General features: G+C 43.7%; 1 protein-coding gene across 1 annotated transcript in view; it reads left to right on the top strand.

Moving 5' to 3' along the window:
* LOC142885068 (potassium/sodium hyperpolarization-activated cyclic nucleotide-gated channel 2) overlaps positions 1-20682 on the top strand; it is a 30964-nt gene extending 10282 nt beyond the window's left edge. The window contains exons 4-8 of the mRNA XM_076021173.1: positions 3692-3910; positions 13251-13397; positions 13488-13728; positions 13847-14011; positions 14424-20682. Of these exons, the coding sequence (XP_075877288.1) occupies positions 3692-3910; positions 13251-13397; positions 13488-13728; positions 13847-14011; positions 14424-15373 (1722 nt within the window). The 3' untranslated portion in view covers positions 15374-20682. The remainder of the gene's footprint in view (positions 1-3691; positions 3911-13250; positions 13398-13487; positions 13729-13846; positions 14012-14423) is intronic.
* The last annotated feature ends 1275 nt before the right edge of the window (positions 20683-21957 follow it).

Genomic DNA, 21957 nt, shown 5'->3' with positions numbered 1-21957 from the left:
TATTCTAGCTGTCATAGGGTGAAGGCAAGGTTACATCCTGGACAAGTCGCCAGTTCATCGTAGGGCAACATCCAATAAGAAAGACAAACAAGGACAGACAACCATTCACACTCACACCTACAGACAATTTAGAGTTCCCAGTCTGCCACAAATACATGTTTTTGGAGTGTGGGAGGAAGCTGGAATACTCAGAGAGAACCCACACAGACACAGGCACCAGCCTGCTGCCTTTTATTGTGTGTTTTTGTATGTTTTTATTGACTGGGCTATGAAAGATACCTAAATTTCAACAAGGGAATTATTAAAAGTATCTGTCTGTCGATCCATCTATCTATCTATCTATCTATCTATCTATCTATCTATCTATCTATCTATCTATCTATCTGACACTTGGACACAACACATTTCACTGAGAAAGGAACAAAGACAGACAGAGAGGAAGAGGCCGCAGCAGCAGCTTCAGCTGACTGCATAATTAACTCAGATAAGACACTGTAAACCAAACCAGCGGCTGTGCGGCAGGACCCGGCCGGGCGCTCTGCTTTGTGTGTCAATTATTTTGATATCTGTCCAGCTTATTAGCCATCACACACAGCCACAGAGGGGAAGATTCATCATCTGTTTTTTTTGTCCCCACAGCTAAGACTGTTGCAAAAAGACTCTTTGCTAGTCATTTTTTTTCCTCTTCATATTTTGTGTTTTAATAAAAATTGTCTCTCAGCAAACAACTCAACAATCTTTATCCACATAGACCGAAAATAAAATGTCCAACTGACTTCTGGAGAAATTCCCTGTCTGCTTAGGTTTTCATGACACCATGGTTTACAAAAGGATGAACCTGCCTCATCTGTCACCCTCTCCCAGGTTGTTTTCTCTGGTTCAGAGCATAGAATGAAGGGTCAAATGTTTGAAGGCAAAATTAGCATACTAATATTCTAAAACCATTCTCGCTGATTTTAAGAGGCCCCTATTTTGGGCCCTTCTAAATAACTGATTTTTTTATGACCCATTTCCAAAAATAAACAAGGCTTGTTTGGTCAAAAAACTACCAGATTGATCTGTTCAGGCCTCACTCAGCTTGAAGAGGCTGCTTTTCCCCTCCCATCCCCCCACCTGGTCCATCTGTGGCACCGCCTTGGAACAGCTCACTCCCTCATGATTGGCCAGCCGCGTACTGATAGCGCTAGCTAGCAGGGAAGATGACTTCTAGCTCTCATACAGTAAAAAAAAACTCTGCAGAGGCGTTGCGATGGTAATCATCTCAGCGTCTTACGTAGAAAACCTCCCACTATCCGAGGGCTTGTTTCATTGCCATGACACGTAAAATGCTAGCCCACATAGACATGCGCAAGTTGTGATTTAAAAAAAAAATACTTGGCCTCTTACTTGGCCTGCCAGTAATGCATAAAGACGTGTTAAAGAGCTGGAAAAGTTAGTTTTTGATAATATGACCTCTTTAAATGCAATATACTTCCCTAATTCCAGTCTGTGTGATCCCAACAGAATGACTGAATTTTCTAAAAACAAAGGCCCACCCTTTGTACCAAAGCCATGCATCTGGGTGGGACGGCAGCAGCCGTCATTGGCTCTTCCTGTTTTCAAAGTTAAGGAGCCTTATGAGGCTGCACTGCAAGGTCACAGCTGCGTCAGAGAAATAAAGGAAGAGAGCTTTTTAGGACACTGGGGGATAAATTTAAAGCCCTTTGCACTATCAGTCGCCTTCAAACAGCCTAACTGCTGCTAATGGAGGTGGTGATTACCAACAAAGCAACCGATAGTTCCCAAACTGAGATCTCTGGGGAGGGCCGCTGAGACTTATGACGATACAGTGTCTTTACCACCCCCCCACCCATCTTTGCTTTGCCTGTGCTATTTCAGTATCAAAGTGCTCATCGTTCATCTATTATTCACCCTGCTTCACTCCACTGTTTCTCTTTCTGTTTTCACGTACACCATTTAGCCTTAGTCCACTTGGTGGAGCTGTATTTATTTTTGGAGTCTTCATTTTGCTTAGTTCATGACATCAACACCTTTCTGTTGCTGCTCTGCATTTTGGTGATCGATAAATGACACGCCTTTGTAGAGGAGGAGCAGAGGTTATGCCTGTTTATCTCTTTCATTGATATTTTTTTTATTTGGAATTTTGGAACCAGACATTCATTCACAAATTAGTGACAAATTAATTGATTCTATTATTATTATTATTATTATTATTATTATTATTATTATTATTATTATTATTATTATTATTATTATTATTTATTTATTTATTTTTTAATAATTTGCATATAAATCTTATTTGCTCCAAAAGGGTTACAATGCCTCCTTTAGTTATATTCAAATTAGACAACCTAGTTTTTAAAGAATGACGTGAATAAAATAGCATATATTATAATGATCATGAAATATTAAAAATTAGTTAATTAAGATTAAATAACAGAACGCTAGACTCTTTAAATGTATGAATTGTTTCTAAAAGCTTCTAAAAACTTTATTACTTTTATATAAAAAATACTATCTAAAACATTTCCTCCACTGTCTTGCTTATTTCTGACACTGCTGACAACTTAGCTGATGAGAATTTCTTACCTTGCAGGTACGTGGCTTTAACAAGCGAAGCCTGAGACTGTGTAATATCTTAGAGAAACTTTGTTATTCCCATCGCGACTAAATGGTTCTCAACAAGGGTTGTAACCTGTGTGTCAACTGTTCCAACTTTAGAACCTAATACATGTGTGTTTATATGTGCAATAATAGAGTTTTTTGTGTTCTTGATGGCACTCTATCTGCATAGAGGGCAGTTTATTGTTTTTGCTTCTGTATCATTTCTGTGACTGCAGCATTTAATTTATGTGTTCATAAATTTGTCAATTATGTGCATAATTTGTGTGTTTGCAATGTGTTTGCACTCGTCCTATTTTGAGAATATAGTTTAAACTGCATCTCCACATGTAAAAACACTTTAATAATGATAATAATAATAAAAACAATAGTGTCATGACAAAGGATAAAGAAAGGGGAAAAAAACACCTGCATTTTAATTCAGGCTTTTGACTCCAGTTTGAATTAACTCCAGCAGTCAGATCAAGGTCACCTCAGTCAGCCATTCAGAACTATTAAAGAATGAAAGTGTAAACAAAGAGAGATGAAGGGACAAAAGTATCAGGTCAATGGAGCCTGTTTGGACAGTTTGGTCAACCCCTTCTTCTGTGATGAGACCAGTTTGGGTTTAATAAAGCTACAGGGGATTAGAACTGAGCCACAGTTTGTTCTAAGACACTACATCAAGTTCGGGCTTTCTTTGAATAATCCTACCACTTCACTTTCTATTTTTTCTTTTTTTTTTAGGGGTGGTAAATTTGTTTGTGTGCTCTTAAATCCCAACACATGCCGCTTGTGGCCACTGCTTAACAACCTCTCATTATTTCCCCTTTGAGAAAATCTTTTTCCAAACCCTCTAAACTTCACTGATTAGGCCTTGCAGGATTCCCCCGAGGCTGTTTCCTCTTCCTTCCTCTGCCTTTACACTGCTGCACCGTCCCCAGAGGTCTCATTGTGATATTCCATGACCTCGGTGTCCCTGCAGCTTTCTCCTTCCTCTGCATCCGTCATCACTTGCCCTCCCTCCTTTTTTCAAACTTACAGTTGTTGACTTTAGCTGTTTTTTCTTTCTTTCTCTCTCTCTTCACAGAATGATACCTGGTCTGAGCTGTACTCCTTTGCTGTGTTCAAGGCAATGAGCCACATGCTGTGCATTGGCTACGGCAGACAGGCCCCGGAGAGCCTCTCGGATATCTGGCTCACCATGCTGAGTATGATTGTGGGAGCTACCTGCTATGCCGTTTTCATCGGCCATGCAACAGCTCTCATCCAGTCGCTGGACTCTTCCAGACGGCAGTATCAGGAGAAGGTGAGGAGTCAGGCTCGATACTTCCTTGTTCGTTTGCTTTTTTTATTGAAAGAGTTTCAGTGAGACAGATATTAACACACATCACACAACATTAACTCACAGACATTAGGAGAGTATTGGGATTAATTCCACATATCTGCCTGCGAAAGAGGGAAAGGGAAAACCGACTGCAAGCGGACCACTTATATTTGCAAACAGCAAACTTAAGAGAGAACATGTTGCCCACCCTGACGAACCGAAGCGCTGTTCCTTGGAGCTACTGCGCATTTAACAGCGCCTCTCACTTTTCATACAGGTGCTTCCGCGCAAAAAGGCAAATGTCTTGCAGCAGCACTGCGGTTAGAGAGCCGACTGGCAGACTGATAGAAAACACTGTTTGGTGGAAGTGAAGATAAAAAGGATATTGGAGTTCAAGTCTGGATGACTTGCATGTAGCATAGAAATACTGGCACCAACAATTACAAAAATTAGCGACAACAATGGAAATGTTCATGTTCATGATTTTTGGTGCGCCTTAGGGAAGTGTGCGCATGTATGTTGAGTCAGAGGCTGCAGTTGATCAAATCCATCCATCCATCCATTTTCAAAACACCCGCTTCTTCCTGAGCTCAGGGTCACGGGGGTCTGCTGGAGCCTCTCCTAGCTGTCATAGAGTGAAGGCAGGGTGACACCCTGGACAAGTCGGCAGTTCATCACAGGGCCACATAGAAACAAACACCATGTCGCCACCGCTGATTGAATCATTACTGAATATTTCAGGTGGAGTGAATTGGCGTTTACCACACTTTGGTCTCGTCTCTTCACGTATCAGAAGCAGACATGTGAGTTTTCCCTCACTCCCCCTGCGTAAGTGGCCTTCAAGTAGCGTCACCACCAGCGTTTTATTTTGACCGTCCCCTGACGGAAGGATGTTGATCAGCGCGGTGCTGCTGCTGCTGCTGCTGCTGCTGCTGCTGCTGCAGTGGCCTTACACCCTCTCTGTTTCCAAGCAGAGTCTCGCCGGCTGGGGAGCAGGGGGAGGGCTGCCGACTCTCAGCAGCCAATCAGAGGCCACGGGTGTGTTCGGCCAGGTAGAGCCATGTCGCTAGGGGCCAGGCGTACTCGTGCATGTGTGCACAGAGGGTGCTGGTGGTGGACTGTGTGTGTGTGTGTGTGTGTGTGTGTGTGTGTGTGTGTGTGTGTGCGTGTGCGTGCGTGCGTGCGTGTGAGATATGATGTCCCCTTTGGCAGCAGTAGAAGTGATGAGGCAGCAGACCTGTGTGTCCTGCCAATGTCATCCTGAAGGTGACGTAAGCAGCCATGGTGGCCTCTCTCTCTCGCTGATCCCGCACACCCCCACGATCTCTCACTAACCGCCCTTTCACTCCACCTCCAGCTTAACTATCACTTTGCATCGTCACCTCGCTTCTGTTCTCCACCTGTTAATATCATCAAAAACTCTCCTTTTTCCTCTACTTCTAATTCCTCTCTCTTCTCTCTCTGTCCTTTAGCATCAATCTGAATTCCTCTCTCTGTTCTGCTCCCTCCCTCCCACCTTCCCTCTTCTTCTTCTTTGGTGGTGATGGTGTCCTTGAGAGGTGCAGTGTTACTGCTGCTAACTGTCTGCTACATGGAGCAAAGCAAGGGGGAGGGAGTGAGGTAGGGAGGGGGAGGGGAAACCTGTGGGAGAGAGGAGGGCACCGCTGCCTCGACTCCAGTCCTGGTGCACTGCGAGACTGTCGGCTTTTTGTCTGCGCAGTGTGCGCACAGCTTCCCCGTAGGGTGTTTGGACGCTTGGGTATAAATCATGTCCAATAAATGGTCGAGCAAACAACGATTCAGCAAGTTAGGCTCTTGTCTGCGCTGGCTGGCCTGGATGATGGGAGTTCCAAAGGCACAGCAGAGGCGGATCTTTCCCCACCTCTGTCAGCACTGGTTTCCTCCACTGTTGAGGGGCGGGTGTAAGGATGGAGACCACAACTCTGGCTCTCGTAGTCCACAGTTTTAAAGCTACAATAATCAGGAAACAATGCTTGTTTTACACTTCTGCAAAAGAGGGTGCTTGGTTGGACCTTCTCAGAGTCTAGAATCAGCAACACTACCTGAGTGACATCACAAAGTTCTGGTTTCCAGAGCTGCAAAATGATTTTCATGTTTTTGTATTTTTCAAAATGCAAAAACAAAACAAAACGAAACAAGGTTTTCACAGTTGGATGGGTGTGGTACTAACTTAAGGGAGATAGCTGGGCCCTTTGTGATGTCACAAAGGACCCCCCCAGAATTGAATGTTTTAATACACTTTCTGCAAAGTGGACCCAGTACAAGAATTAAAGGATGGGCTTTTGTCATTTATTTGGATTTCATTGTCAGAGATATATTCCTTTTAGATAACCTTTGTAAAGTCAGCTTTGCTAAATGTAGGACCTTTAAAAATACATTTGAACTTCACGCTACATGCATCCACAACATAATCAAAATAACTAAATGGCCCTGACAAGTTGTCTAGTTATGAACCTGAAGCGTTTTTCAGTTAATCGATAGATTAAGGAGTGAGAACCATGCCGCCCTTTACTTTGGAAATATATTCATAATGCTGCGTGCAATTGTCATTTTTAAACGTTTTTATGAGCCGCCTCCAGCCATTTCCGAGAATATATATACTTATATATATTTCTGCTGAGAGCAGTAAAGTGCATATCCCCAAAACCTTTTTTTGACCAGTTGTCAGCTCCAAAGTTTTTTCTTCTTCTCCAGCTCTGTGAGGATTAACATTAGAGCAGCAGAAGTGTTTATTTAGCCTAAAAGAGGCACAGTGAGCAAAGGGAAGTGCCAGACGCGCTTGTGAGGCTGATGCTGCTGTGTGAATTTTCCATGCCTCTACATTCGAGTGTGAGTGACATTTTTATCATTCGGGGAGTGTTAGCAAAGTCGTGTTACAGCCCCAGCAAGGAGCCTGCTGGCATTGTGTTGAGGTTTTCATTTCGGCCCAGCAGTAATGTCAGACACGTAATCCGTGCTGGTTAAATTTAGGGAGCATTTGGATTGGTGCATTTGGAGTCTTATGAGTTATTTATAAGTAGTAACAAAGCACGCGTACACCCAACAGTGGAAAACATAAATGTGGATAGAAAGAGGCAGTTTCACTTTACAAAAGGTCCCAGAATGCTAAATTCACTTTACCAGGGCAATCTTATCTCTACTCTGTCAGTGAACTCCCCAGTAGTTAGAAAGGTCCATCCTTTCCTTTCCTTACTCACTCCACTTTCCATACAAGGTGTGTGAAAATACTCAATTATAGAAAGCAGCCCTTTGTGACATCCCCTGTAAATCCCACAGGTTCATAATGAGGTGTTTGTTTTTCCCCTCTGAGTCTTCTTTGCCTTGTTTTGGTCCACTTTCATACACGTGGAAGGTCCAACAACACATCACTTTTAGCAAGAAACTAAAACTGGGTGGTTTTTCTAGACAACTGCAAACAGGGTGTTAAATATTCTATTTTGTTGAGGCATGTAGAGTTATCATAATCATCAGGTAATCGTGCAAGGAAACTCCTCTGGACTCTCAAACAAAAACAAAGATCTGACAATGCATGTAATGTTATTACATATAGTCCTATTAATTAAGTAAGTGGTGAAAAGGAAAAAGGAGCCAACTGATGTCAATGTAAAGAAACTGCCAGAGGTTGATGGTTATTGGCTGTACAATATATGTACAATATGTAGCCTCATTATGACACTGATTGGACTAGTTGCACATTAAGTCAGTGTTTGGTTTTACTCTATAAATGGAAAGACCTTTGGACAACAGATGCCCTGTAACGTATGCAAGCGACACATTAGACCAACACAGAGTGCAACTTTGGAATCAATAATCAGCCTCTTAATGGCAAGAAAGTAACCTCAGTCAGCACACAGGCAGACAGGAGCAGGATGAAAGGCTGTTTTCTACCTGTTCTCCACCTCCTCCTCCTCCTCCCCTTTTAGCCGCTACCACCATCAACAGTGATCCGTCTCCTCTTAGTCAGACTGCCTGTCGCTGATCGCTCCAATTATCCAGGCCCAGACTGACTTTGCAGAGTGGCCAAAGAGATTCATGAGCCAGCGTCTACAACAACACTGACACCAACAAGAATGGAGAGAGAGAGAGAAAGGGAGAGTAGGAGAGAGAGAGAAAGAGAGGCTGAGAGAGGGAAAAACAGCTTTCCTTTGGTTGTGCCATGTGATATTCATGACTTCAGTTGGGAGAATGTCTGATGAATGAAACCCTTATCAGGCAGTCGGCTTTGGTCCTTGTGACTGAATTATAGGATTTCCACTGTTTCTTTAGAAGCCCCGATTCATTTAATGAGACTTTGTACTGCATGAGACCCCACAGTGTGTTGCTCCCGCCTGTATGTACATCTCCAAATTGAAGGGAGACAAGACGGGCACTGGCTTACCGCTATCTGATCCTCTTCTCTTTGGTGATGCTGCTTCACACAATAATGAGGCGATTTTTCAGGGAATTAAGTAAATGAATTATACATCCACGTTGCCATTCGGGGTGAGCCAAAATTTAAATTTGAATGAGTCGAAAAAGAGATGAGTGGTCCAGGGAAAAGTGGGAAGGAGACAGAGGAGGAAAGCAAATTAGATGAGAGACCAAGTAAAATCTGAGAGTTCTTTGAAGACAAAGGCTTGGTTAGTTTGACCCATCCCATTTTCTAACTAAGGCTTGTTCTTTGGATTCACCACAGAGCAAGTTGAATCAAAACAGATCTTCCATTAAAATGAAAGCTCTCACGGAGACACGTGACAACAATACATGCAACGGACGGACACAACATACCTTGTTGGCCGCTAATTAAACGTAGCTTCACTGGTCATCAGGTTCTCTGCACTTTTTTTTTTTTTTTTTTTAGAAATGGCTTAAAAACCAGGCATTAACAACCACAGTTGTTTCTAAAAAGCACAGAAAGTGAAACACCACTGGAGCAAGTTTCCCACCTGAAGACCCCAAAGAGGCATTTACCCCTTTCCCACTTGTCACAAAGTGTTGGCCAATCAATGGGATTGCACAAGCTATGTTGAGCTCACCTGAATGAAACACTGGGTGTTGCACCTTTTAATGGCCTCTTACTGAAGCTCTAGAACATTTACTCTGCAGTTGGCAGAGTTTAGAAGTGATCCCCTGCTTATATTTATTGCAAACAAAACAATTAAATGTACATTTAAACATGAACCAAATTATGAAGGTTTACCCATGCAATGGAATGGCAGACACAAACGATCCCTCACTGGAAAACAAATTGAGCTTCAAGAAGGCAAATTGCTGCAAAACTCGCTGTTATCGATGTGACAGGAAATTGATGTCATTGCATTTCCTATTCAGATGATTATTTTTTCTTTAATGTTGGTGCTGTGACTCACCTGTGTAGCTCTCGCTCCCCTCTCCTTTGCATCACTGGGAAGATTTGAGGCTGATCAATACGGGTCCAGGTAACAAATCAAATTGTTAAACGCCACTGTCTAAGTTCATCCAGATAGTTATTTTTCTTTTTTTTTTACTGCCTCATTCATTCACAAGTATAACTGAGTCACGGTCGTCCAGGGTGGTGTTTGAATCCGGTGTGTGCCTCTTTGCAGGGGGCAGGGGGAATGAAAGGTTTCCCCTGGCTGGCGGACCACCACTCACATTGTTGGCTTCTATTTTCTATGAAAGGCACACCGGCGGCAGTGTTCGCTCCGACACGCTGCGTGTAAAGAGTTGTGACACGGGGTCATCTCTGCAGGCCACTCTCCGTCTGCAGATGTCGGGAAGGAGAGTCACTCATGCAGGTGGAGGCGTGTGTTGTGTAACTCCACCAGAGCAACTGTCTCCTGCCCAGCTGACTTTGCCTCACGTGGATCTTTAATTATTCAAATGCTACACGTTTTGGTTTATTGATAGCTCTGATAAGCGGCAGTGAGTCACACTAATGGCTGGTAAAGTGTGATAATACTCTTCCTTTGCTCTGCTCATTCGTGCTGCAGGTTCTCGGAATTAAATAAAACATACAGTCGTCGTTTCCACGGTTTAGATTTGAAATGTAGGGCTGAATATTTTGGCAGTTCGTCTTCACTAATGTGCCATTACACAGATTTAGACAACACTTCACTCCACTACGCTGTTACAGGGTAGTTAGCAGCTTAGAGCTAGCTCAAAGCTAGTATAGCAGTGAGAACAAGCTATTATATGAATGTTCAACATGTTGCGTTACATGATAGTATGCTAATATTTGTAATGTTAAAGTGTATGCTCATTTGCAAGGTTTATACTTTAAAGATAAGAACGCAATGTTTGCTACAAACATTCTGACTCAGCAAAGTTTTTTGTTTTTTTTAAAGAAAAATATATTAGAAGAAAATAAGCTCTGGCTGAGTTCCGGCTCTAACTGAAACACCTACAATATCTTGGTAAATATCGGGTCTTTTTTCTTTCGCAGATGGTGGTCATTGGTTCTAAAACATATGTACCTCCCTACTGACTATTACCTGTCAGTCTTGAAGCACAAATGCAGTCAAGTCAAGTGCACCAAAAGAAATTCAGTTGTGGAAAGCGATTGTCACATACCTTCAATAACTCGCATCCTGTGTAATTGGGAGTGAAATGAAGGGTGATACATCTTGGATCCCACTTGAAGGACATGAAGGACTACGGCTTTAATAAAAGGACTGTGAGAATTCTTGCCCTCGAAGACGTTCTCCATGTACACAAGTGTTAAAATGTAGCAATATTTGTTTGCCAGATTTACCCTATTCAGAGTGTATGAACAAAAAAACCCCAGCAGGCGTTTGTATAAAGCTGCGCGATCTTAAGAATATACAAGCTGAGGGACTTCATTGTTTTGCTCAGGGGCTGCTTGGGACACACAGCTGCCGATGTAATATTGTCTGTAGCAGAAGTCAACCTGGGTTCCTTCTGCTGCAAGAAGTCTGTGTCTGTGCGTGTGTGTGCGTGAGTGCACGAGTTCAAAACCTGCCGAACACATTCTACCTGACAGCTGTATCCAGGATGTCTGTCCTTCAAACAGTCAAGTTTTAAGACTGACGGAATTGGGCCATATGACTCTCTCAGTCCTTCAAAGTTGTGAGTGCACAATACCATCAGTCTCCGACTGAGCTGTCTCTCAAAGCCGTTCCTCCGGACAGCTTTATCAGTGCAGGGCTGAGCTGTGCATCCTACGAGGTTTTTCTGCTCGAGTAAGTTTGAAGTAAAGTACAAGGAGAAACCCCCTGTTTCCTCTCGTAACTGTTTATAACCACCTCTGTCATCGCCGGGCCTCTCTGCAGTCAGACCAAGCAGCTCCTGGTTCCTTTGTGGTCTCTCATTTGGAACATAGCAACAGAACCGTTGTTTGTATTGTTCCCTTTGTCTTGCTTTGATTTTTTTTCTCTCGATGATTAGATTGATATATTCCGGTGGACATTTGGGGAATGTCTGCCTGCACGTGACAAAATTTGTGTTGATGATGGTTCACCCTAGAACTGGAGTGGTGGGCCACAATAGGTTCTAAAATGTGACACAGGGGCCGGAGCAGGAGCAGATGGATGGAGTGTTTTGGTGACCCACCTCATAGAAGAAGAAATACATCATGGGATATGTCGAAAACATGTGCTTTAATGTCAATTGAAAATGAACTATAGCCTTAAAAAAAAGTGTCTTTGAAGCCCCACAGTATTCAGCTCTTTATTGAAATGACTCTTAAAACACTGAAAAAATGAAGAAATACAGCTATTTAATCACTTGCTTTCTATTAATATATATGTATGTATATATATATATATATATATATATATATACATATATATATATATATATATACACATATATATATATATATATATATATATATATATATATATATATATATATATATATACATATATATATATATATATATATATATACATACATATATATATATATGTATATATATAAAGTTCGACAGGCCAGATTAAAAAGCTTAACAGGCTGCATACTGCCCCCAGGTCGTAGTTTGCTCATGCCTGCCCTAGAACATCCATCCATCCATCCATCCATCCCTTTTCAATACCTGCTTCTTCCTGCACTCAGGGTTGCGGGGGTCTACTGGAGCCTATCCCAGCTATCATAGAGCGAAGGCAGGGTGACACCCTGAGCAAGTCACCAGTTTATCACAGGGCCACCCTAGAACAATATTTGAAAGACTCTTTATTTTCCAGTCAGACTGTGTATATTCTTGAATCAGCAGTTTCTGTTTGCATTGTTTCTATCGCATATGTTTAATGATGAACACAAGAAAAACTTTCATGCCATTGATTTCTGCTCAAGGTTCATCTGAATTGCAGATCTTTATCTTTTTTTTAACTCCCCAGCCTCATTTGTTTGATATATTTAGCTAGAACATTTAGCCCTGTGTTTACAGCCTCCTTCACAAACACTGAACTTCAGCTTTCTGCTAATAAAAATGCTGTGTTGAACCTCCCAGGCGTTTAGAAGGAGACAAAACAAGGTTGCATCAGAAGCTTGAGTGGCCGAGGGGGAGTTCTTAGTGCTCTTTGTGGCATCACAAAGGGGGCATTTTTCTGAAATTTGTGTCACAAAACGTTTTTATGTCCCACTAGAGGGGTCTGTGAAGTCCGATTTAGAAAATCAGTTCTGGCACAAAACACCTGGTCCATCAAGGGCTGTGCCAGCTGGAACAAACTGCCATTAGCTATTCGGGAAAACTCCACGTTTGCTGCATTTAAGAGCCATCTTAAAACGTGGCTCAAAAGCAATCAAAATTGCTTACATTAGCTTTTTTAGCTAACTTCCGATTTTTTAGCACTATGCTCTTGACCTTGTATTTCTAGCAATCTAGGATAGAGTAGAGTAGCTGTTTCATGAATGGTTCTTGTCTGTGCATTAACCGTGATGTCTGTAACTTTTGTTATCTCTGAGATGACATCTTACATGTGTGTCCTGTCTCTTTTTGTATTGTTTCAAAGGTAATATGGTATCCCTGCGATGATATATCGGATGCCCTTGTTGTTTTCTGATGCCTAAATGTGAATGTTTAATTTTCTTGTTATTTATTGGGGACTACCAATAAATAATGAGCTAGCTCTGGTATATTTACATGCTTAGAATACTCTGTATTGTGAACATGTCCATGAATGTACACAGTCCCGTCTAAATAAATAATTAAAAAAAAGGTAGTTTATTGTCAGGCGAAAAATAGAGAAGAGAGAAAAACACTAATCACTTTGCCTCAGCCTTTAAAACTACTGGGACTTTTTGGAACTGCGCTGAGACAATGGAAATTACGCAACATTATTTATGCGCCGTGTTAACACAGTGCAACCTTTTTTCATCACAGTACAAACAAGTGGAGCAGTACATGTCCTTCCACAAGCTGCCTGCCGACTTCAGACAGAAAATCCACGACTACTACGAGCACCGATACCAGGGCAAGATGTTCGACGAAGAGAGCATCTTGGGGGAGCTCAGCGAGCCTCTCAGAGAGGTGAGACACTAACACAATTCTTTTTATTTTTTGCAATACGACCTAAATTGTGGCTGTGCAAAAAACAACTGTCCCCATGTTCCTTGCCAGGAAATCGTAAACTTCAACTGTCGCAAGCTGGTGGCATCCATGCCCCTGTTTGCCAACGCCGAGCCAAACTTTGTGACGGCCATGCTGACCAAGTTGCGTTTCGAGGTGTTCCAGCCGCATGATTACATTATAAGAGAGGGAACCATTGGGAAGAAAATGTACTTCATCCAGCATGGAGTCTGCAGCGTCATCACCAAGGGCACCCTGGCTATGAAACTTTCAGACGGTTCTTATTTTGGAGGTGGGATACAGCTTTTGGCTCACAAGCAGTCGTCTGTCTGGGTTATTTTCAGTTTCCGTTCTGTCTTTTAAGGATGTTTCTTTTATTCTCTTTTTTCCCTTTCGTTGTCTTGTTTCAGAGATCTGCTTGCTGACGAGGGGTCGACGAACAGCCAGTGTGCGAGCGGAGACGTACTGCCGACTCTACTCTCTGTCTGTCGACCACTTCAATGAGGTGCTGGAAGAATACCCGATGATGAGGCGAGCGTTCGAGACTGTAGCCATCGACCGTCTGGACCGCATAGGTAAAACCCATGCATCCAATTTCTACAAGTTGCATACAGCTCCTCCTAACTAAAACAAAGATCAGACAATAACACAACACTGTTGTGTTATGAATGTATTTGCAATATATTCATGGCGCAATAGGAACCAATGTGAGCTGTCCTGTTCTGTGACAATGACACACGAGTCGAATAGCAGATGAAAGGGTGACGCACTCATTCTCCTGTGGCCTTGTGCTGCTGGAGAATGTACCTGCTATGAAGGACATTGTGTGCTTTATCTAAACCATATTGTTCCACCTTTTCTAAATCCTCTTGTTTCCATTTATTTAGCCCTCAATCTTCTCCCCGTCCTCTCTGTCCCTGTCCTCTCGGGCACGCGTTGTTTTACAGCTGTTTACCTGTAAATCCATTTCCCCCTTTTTTTCGGCAGGTAAAAAGAACTCCATTCTGATGCACAAAGTTCAGCACGATCTCAATTCGGGCGTCTTCAACAACCAGGAGAACGAGATGATCCAGGAGATTGTCAAATATGACCGTGAAATGGTGAAGCTGGTGGACCTGCAGCGCCCGCGGGCCATGTCCATGACACCCTCCATCGGCGGTATCTTTGCCCCCCCGGGCCAGCCTCAGTCGGGCTCAGCCATCGCCACTCTGCAGCAGGCCGTGGCCATGAGCTTTTGCCCGCAGATGGCCAGTCCCCTGGTGGGTCCCGGAACTCTGCAGTCCCCGCGTATGGTGCGAAGGTTCCAGGTGATGCAGAACCTGGCCAGCCCCGTGTCCATGTCTCCTCTCCAGTCTCAGCCGCCTCAGGCGTTCGGGGGGGCCTTTGGATCTGCAATCTCCAGCCCGCCCGTCCAAAGCCCGCTCGCAGCTCCAGGACGGACTTTCCAGTACATGGCGAGCGCAGGACCCTCTGGTTCTCAGTTGTCCTTAGTACAGCACCACGCACCCAGTCCCACACAGACCCAGCAGAGGCCTGCCTCGCACAAGAGCACCCACTCCCTCCATACAGGTAGCCTGAGCCAGGATACCCGGGCCCTGTCTGCCTCCCAGCCTTCACTCCCCCAGGAGGGAACCCTACAAGCTGCCTCGGCAGCCCCCAGCCCACCGACATCCACTCACACGTCCAACAACTCCATCGGCCCCCCTCCGCCCTCCCATCCTAGCCTGCCCGGTCCTTCGGGGGTGGGGAGATCGACGGGAGCTCAGCAGAGGGTGGCCTTTGCCTCCACACCCCCTCCTGGTGGACCTACTGGAATGGGGGCAGTAGCAGCAGCTGCTGAATCAGGACCCCCAGACTCTGGAGTTCCTAAGAAAGATTCAATTGTCAGCCTTCCAGAGCTAGACTCTGCCAGGTCCCGGCTGTCTTCCAACTTGTGACCCTGGTAGAGTTCAGGAAAGAGGCCTTTTTTTGTAGGAGAATCAGTTTGTTTTAGGTCAGTCCAGCTGATCTCTCAGTCTGCTATGTGACCAATCACCTACCGCCAGCGCCAGCAGTCGTTCAACCTGGATGCACTGTGTGCTGGTGTCAGCAGAAGGAAAAGAGCAACTCAGAGACTTCAGATACTTTGGCTAGGAAGAGTCTATACAATTAAACTAATATAACTATAGGTTGAACTGGTCTAGTCTACTGTACCAGCACCTTTAGTCTTAGTATCACCCCTGACACTCTGCTTCCAAACACCTACTGTATATCGCTGTCTTTACTGTAAAGTTATGAAGAAAAGTATGATTAATGTAACTATTGCATACTGTGTAGAATCCATGCAATGCAATCTAGCGGGAGCTGGACTTAAAAATGAAAATCAGGGACTTGAAGTCACACGACAATGACATTTTAAGTGTTTAAAAATGTGTTTTGAGTGTAAATTTTCTTTTCCCCGTATAAGCTGTTGTAGCAAAAGAACACATTGCTCTTCATATTGTTTAAAATGGTAGTGAAAATAGTGTTTTAGACCGCTGGTCGATCTTACATCCATGTGTAAATAATTGGTGAAAAAAGTACGGAGGGATATTATATTCATTGTATCTACCCAAAAACCAAAGTTGAGCTTGAACACAAAGTCCGGTTGTGTCTGTATCAACTAAAAAAGAAACATAGAAAAATGCCATTTATTTAACTGCCTTGATTCAACGTTAGAAGCCATATATTTGGTTTGTGTGTACGTATATATGTGGGTGTAAGTGTGTGTGCATGAGTTTGTCGGTACGTTTCCGGTTCTATTTTCAGAGAATGGACTCACACACACACTCGTTACACTGCTTTGTCGAGCGTGATTGGTCGGATGATGTGCTGACCTGTTTTCCTTTAACATCCGGGAGGCGGTCAGTTGTTTGGTCGGCGTACTGATTGTAACCCTGATAGTAAAGGTGGCGAAATAATCCGAGCTTTATCGAGAGGAAACATTTGTGAACAACCCATACTGTATACTTGCTTGTTTTTTTGTCTAGGTTTTCTTGATTAACACATGCAATATAATTCTGCAATACTCTACCCCGCCTATATATAAATATATATGAATATAAATATCTATACATATGCTGTACAGGAAAGTGAATTTGTTTCTTTTTCCTTTTCCTTTTGTTTTCTTGTTTTTTTTTTAAATGTGAAATCTTAATGAATCCAGCAGCTATTGTGGCTTCACCTGAGGTATTGTAATCCAGTGACCATGTTGTTACCTTAACCAAAAATATTTGAGGAAATGAGAGGACGTGCAGTGTCATTTTATTTGGATCAGATGGGCCAAAGTGTAAAATGCTGGTTTAGAGTGATGTGCTTTGAGTTCAGCGAATCAGATCCTCTACTAATATGTCACTTTAAGAGATGTTTATAGATTTAAAAAAGGAGAAGAAGGTGAGCAGCACATGGCCATGCTTCTCACCCATTGGACCATATCAAAGTTGTGATGCCACTGTCACGTACCCAAATCTCCCCAGCTGACACTGTCTCAGCATTTCGATCCAAACAATTCTCCAGTTCAGGTTTTGTGGGTTAGGGTGCAGTCGTGGGTACATATTTATTCCGATTCAGCTGAACTGCAAAGCCTTCTCTTGCTGAATGTATGCCATATGAGAAGGACGCTAATCAGATTAAAAACTGCCATGTAAATAGAGAGTTAGAGATTTGGAGAGGCTCTCATGATGCAGTTGGGTTGTGGGCATTTTGCTGTATGTGTTGCTTGAATGTCTGTATGATCTATTTTTTAGGTTCGATAGTGCTTCTTTGGATGGAACTTGTATGTTGTATCTTATCCTGTAGGACTTTGTATCTCTCAATCCCCATTTGCTCACTATCGAGCATCACGGCTTTATTTTATTAATACCATATTGGCAGAATGGGGTGTGAAGAGGTGAGCGTAACCACTTTGATCTATTTGGTCTGATGCGATGTGAGCGCAGAGGACGTGCAGTTAAAGCACATTCTGTTTCACCTCAACCTTGTAATCAAAATTAAAATCAATGCTCTGCTCGATTAAAACAGTCGCAGCGCCCAGAAGCAATGGTTAACAATAAAGACGAGAAAGCAAATGCAATTGAGATAAAAAAAACAAACAAAAAAAAACACAAAGTGCAGTTGAATTAATGCGTTAAACAAGAGCTGCAGAGTCCAACTTTTCTCCAGCTGGAGGCATCGATCCAGAGCCAAACTGTAAAATCCATGCGATGGACGTTTCACTCAGGTTTGCTCCCTTTCTAGAGGGATGCATCGACTGCCAAGTGTGGCGTCCCATTGATTTGCGTCGACTCACACAATCAACTTGTTGATTTAGCCGCGCTGGAAACACTCCCCTTGAATTTTTGATTGGCTTGGAGAAACAAGACCCCTGGAGTGTTATTTCCCCGACCACCACCATCACCAGCACCACCGCTTAATTTTGACCCCCATGTAGCTGTTTTAAGATTGAAACAAAGTGTAACTGCTTTTTTTTTTTCTTTTGATCCAAGGGCTTCATTTTACAGCTTGTAAAAAAAAAACTGGCTCATTGTTTTGTTTTGTGTTGTTTTGCATAGTAGCCACATGTTCACTTTCTGTTCAATCAGATCTGACACCTGCACTAAACCTTGTTCTTTGTCATAACCATGGTCACAGTGCTGCAGCCCGCGTTGTCAAGCAACAAAAAATTTCTATTGCTTTTATTTTGTTTTTCCTACAGGAAAGGTACATGCCAAAATGTCAATGCGATTGTGAATGAAGCGAATCCATTAGAGTCAATAGCTGTTGTGTGCTTTCAATGCTGTTCCTGTGCAATCAATTGGTCCTCTTCCCCCCTGTTCCTTTGTGCTGATACCAGAGTTTTGCCCTATTAAGCTGCTACCGGGACTGTGCTGATATCATGTGAAAGAGTCCACAGTCAGAAAGTGCAAGGAGAAGAAGAAGAAGAAGAAGAAGAAGAAGAAGAAGAAGAAGAAGAAGAGTGAAAGAGCTAATGTTTCAGGCAATATCAGGCACCGTCTCTACTCCCACTGCATCCATTCAGTAAGACACTAGTGTACAAGCCTCTCCAGCTTTGAAGGATGGCGTCCTGGACACTTTGATCAGTATCACTCTGTTTCAACCCTCGGCCATGAGGCTGATACTACCCCACCACCGCCACCGTACCCCTGTCAGTTACCTGTTCTGTGTCTGTGTTATAAGCGTGTCCAGTTGGTTGGCCACCATCGGCGTGCGCTTGTGTGTGTGTGTGTGTGTGTGTGTGTGTGTGTGTGTGTGATATTGTGCTGTATATGCCTGATGACGGGGGTTCAAAGTGCGATTGTCTAATGGTTCTTCTTCTGGACCTTGCTTTGAAGTGGGATTGACGTCCCTCATACTCGCTTGACACTGACTGACAGTCACTGAGAGTACCTGAGTCCTCAACCTCCTCCATGTTGTACCAGATATTAAGGGTACTGAATGCCTTGGTGTTGATATGTTAGCAAATCAGGGTATTATTTTCTTTATTTGTTTTTGTTTTGTAAAAGTGTCTTTCAATTATTGTACATTTTGTTTGCCTGTTGGTTTGGTTTGTTCTGTTTTTGCAATGTGCCTCGTGCACATGGACTGTATATACCTTGTGCCTAGTACATCTAGTTTCCACATAGTCTATTTTTGTGGTATGTATGTGCCTGTAAAAATGCAAATATGTGTTTTTATTTTCAACTTGCAATATATGTAAAAACAAAACAAAAAAATTAGATGAAAACTAGTACTGCTGAATTTAAAATGACAATGTCAGTATATATAATTTCCCCAGATTTGGGGAAACACAAAATTGCACATTTTTTTCGTTGGTTTGAGCCTTCCAACACCATGCGCGCTGTACTCTCTACTCATGTTCTGTATATATGGTACACACACAGATGTGCAGCATATTGTTGTGTTCTATCACAACCAGCTTCATTGGAAACATTTTCTACAGTGAGAGGGTGGGCTCTGACAGGCTTATGGTGGATAGGGGCAGTCTGGACGTTAGCTTAGATCAACTGCTTGCTGCATAGAGGAGAAATAAAATGCTATAAACAAACAAAAAAAAAAGTTGTGGAGATGCCCACACAAAAACATGGCTGTGTACATACTGGAGGATACTTTATGGCACCATATTGCTGTGCAGGTCTTTAAAGTCTGATGCTGGTTGCACACTCAACTGGTGTTAAAAGAGAAACCCTCTTGGCCAGTATTTGGCTCAAGAGCCTCAGCAGTCACAAGCTCGACTCCCGACTGAGTTGCCCCCGACAGATATTAGCATGCTTGTGTTTTTCTTATCTATGCTGAGCTGTTTGTACGATTCCTAGTGGGACCTTCAAAACTAGACACTGTTGTGTACCAACTACTGTATAATGATTTCATTTAGTCCAAGAGTTAAACCTTTGTGTCGTAGCTGCTGTAGCCTGCTTAGCTTACCTAAGCCTTCTTCTTCTGCTTCAGGACTTTCCGTGTTGTGTGCTTGAGTTTGTGCGTGCGTGTGTTTGTTCCTGTGCCTTTCCTTCTAAAAAGTTGGTCCCACTCGAGAATACGACGCCATGTCGGGGTCTGAAACCAATGTGATGCTGAGAGAGATGCACAAGCCGGAAAGTGTCACATGATCACAACTCTACCTGTTTAAGACAAATATAAAAATGTATACACTGTAATGCTCCTAGACATGACTCGAGCACATCCCTAGACTTAGTAGCATAGCTTGGTGTGGGCATCCAGACACACTTTACCAGCACCATGTGGACAACAGCACAGATATCTGACACAGCATGTGTCCCCTCTATCTCTGGAGGCCGGTGTGCAACCGCCTCAGGTTGCGCCAGGTTTCTGCTCTTGGCGGGAAAGAAAAAAATAAGTTAACTATATTCACAACGCCAGCTCTGTCTAAGTTGATGTCTGGAACCCGGGAACAAATCAGCTCCCAGCTGGAGACGCGGCACTTCCAAATCAATCTCAAAAGGATCAGGGAGACACTTGAGCTTCTGGAGATGTTTTGCCGCCATCCAGTCCTTTTAGACTGCGATGCACAGCTGCGAGGGCGAGGCCACGGGGGCTGATTTGAGCCAGCGTTTGGAAAAAGGCTGTCTTGTCCACCACCTGTGCTGGCCGAGGAACACAGAGCCACACCCTGGTCTCTCTCAATAAGCTGGTCTGTCAGTCAGTGGCAATGTCGTTTAAGCGTTCGTAAAAAAAATAAAAAATAAAAAAAAGACGATACATTGTTGTGCAATAAAAAAAAAATGAGCGCGTTGGCATATTACATCTCTGTGTGGACTTTTTTTTTTAGACTATATATCTTGTATCTTTATTGATTGGAATGTGTATTTGGGTGCAGTTGGGCGCAACATTTGACACACCTCAAAGGATTGGTAGCCACAAACATGCACGGACACACACACACACACACACACACACACACACAAACCAAGTGTTGTAAATCATGCAGGAAGCCCTCCACCTTTGTTCTCCCCCACATAGATGAAATATCTCCCCCTCTCTCTCTGCAGACAGGGGCTCTGCCGCATCCCTGATGAGATGTCTGAGCTCCGTCTAAGAGCTTTGCACTGTGTGCATGCTGCGCGCACGTGTGCATCCGCGCACACGGTGGGGTGGTGAGTGTATTTTATTCCTGCACCTTGGCACGTGTGCATGCACATACAAGCCCTAGTTTTGTCTGGTAGAGTGAACCGAAGCATTGGCAAGAGTCTGCATAAATGTCTGCGCGCGCAGACACTCGCGTGTGTGTGCGCGCGCGTGTGTGCGCGCGCGTGTGTGTGCGTCAGAGACGAGGTCAGTCCAAGGACACACTCGCTCAGCCTGAGAGCAGCACCCACCCATTCCCTCTCTCTCTCTTTATTCGTCTGGTTCTCTTAGACACACACACACAGCAGAACACACACTCGCCCCTGTGTGTGTGTGTGTGTGTGTGTGTGTGTGTGTGACTGGATGATTATGCACGGCACGCCGAGATGGAGAGATTAGAAATTACAGGCAAGGTGAGGTTCGGACACAGAGCCTCACACCGTTCACGTCTACATCCAGCTGGTACAAATGTGGGTGAGGCCATCCGCAGTGCGCGTACGTAGCTTTACCTTGACATGACAGAATGTCCGCTCCCCCCCTCCCTCCCTCCCTCCCTCCCTCTTTAGCTTTATTGGCACACACACACACACACACACACACATGCAGGCATACACACACGCAGAATCTGTGCCCCCCACCTCTCTCCATTTCATTGTAATTCAATGAGGAAGCAATGTACTTATAGCGACTGCAGGTTGATCGGACACCAACTTGTGCGGCTGTATGCAGTCTGAGTGTATAGTTTCAGCCTGTATACGGTCAAAGATTGTCCTCTACCTCCTTCCCTCTGCAGTGCCGCTCCTCTGCTTTGTCCCTCTCTGTGTCCTATTTCAATTAATCATAGCATCTCCTGCACCTGCACCGCTCCCCCGCCACCAGCCCCAATGGGTTGTTACCTCCAGAGGGCACTCAGCTTTTTTAGCCT

The sequence above is a fragment of the Nelusetta ayraudi genome, unplaced genomic scaffold, assembly GCF_046127955.1.
Source record: "Nelusetta ayraudi isolate G7.1 ecotype Tasmania unplaced genomic scaffold, CSIRO-AGI_Nayr_v1 ptg000011l, whole genome shotgun sequence".
Taxonomy (NCBI): Eukaryota; Metazoa; Chordata; class Actinopteri; order Tetraodontiformes; family Monacanthidae; genus Nelusetta; species Nelusetta ayraudi.
This window is presented reverse-complemented; position numbering and strand designations above follow the sequence as displayed.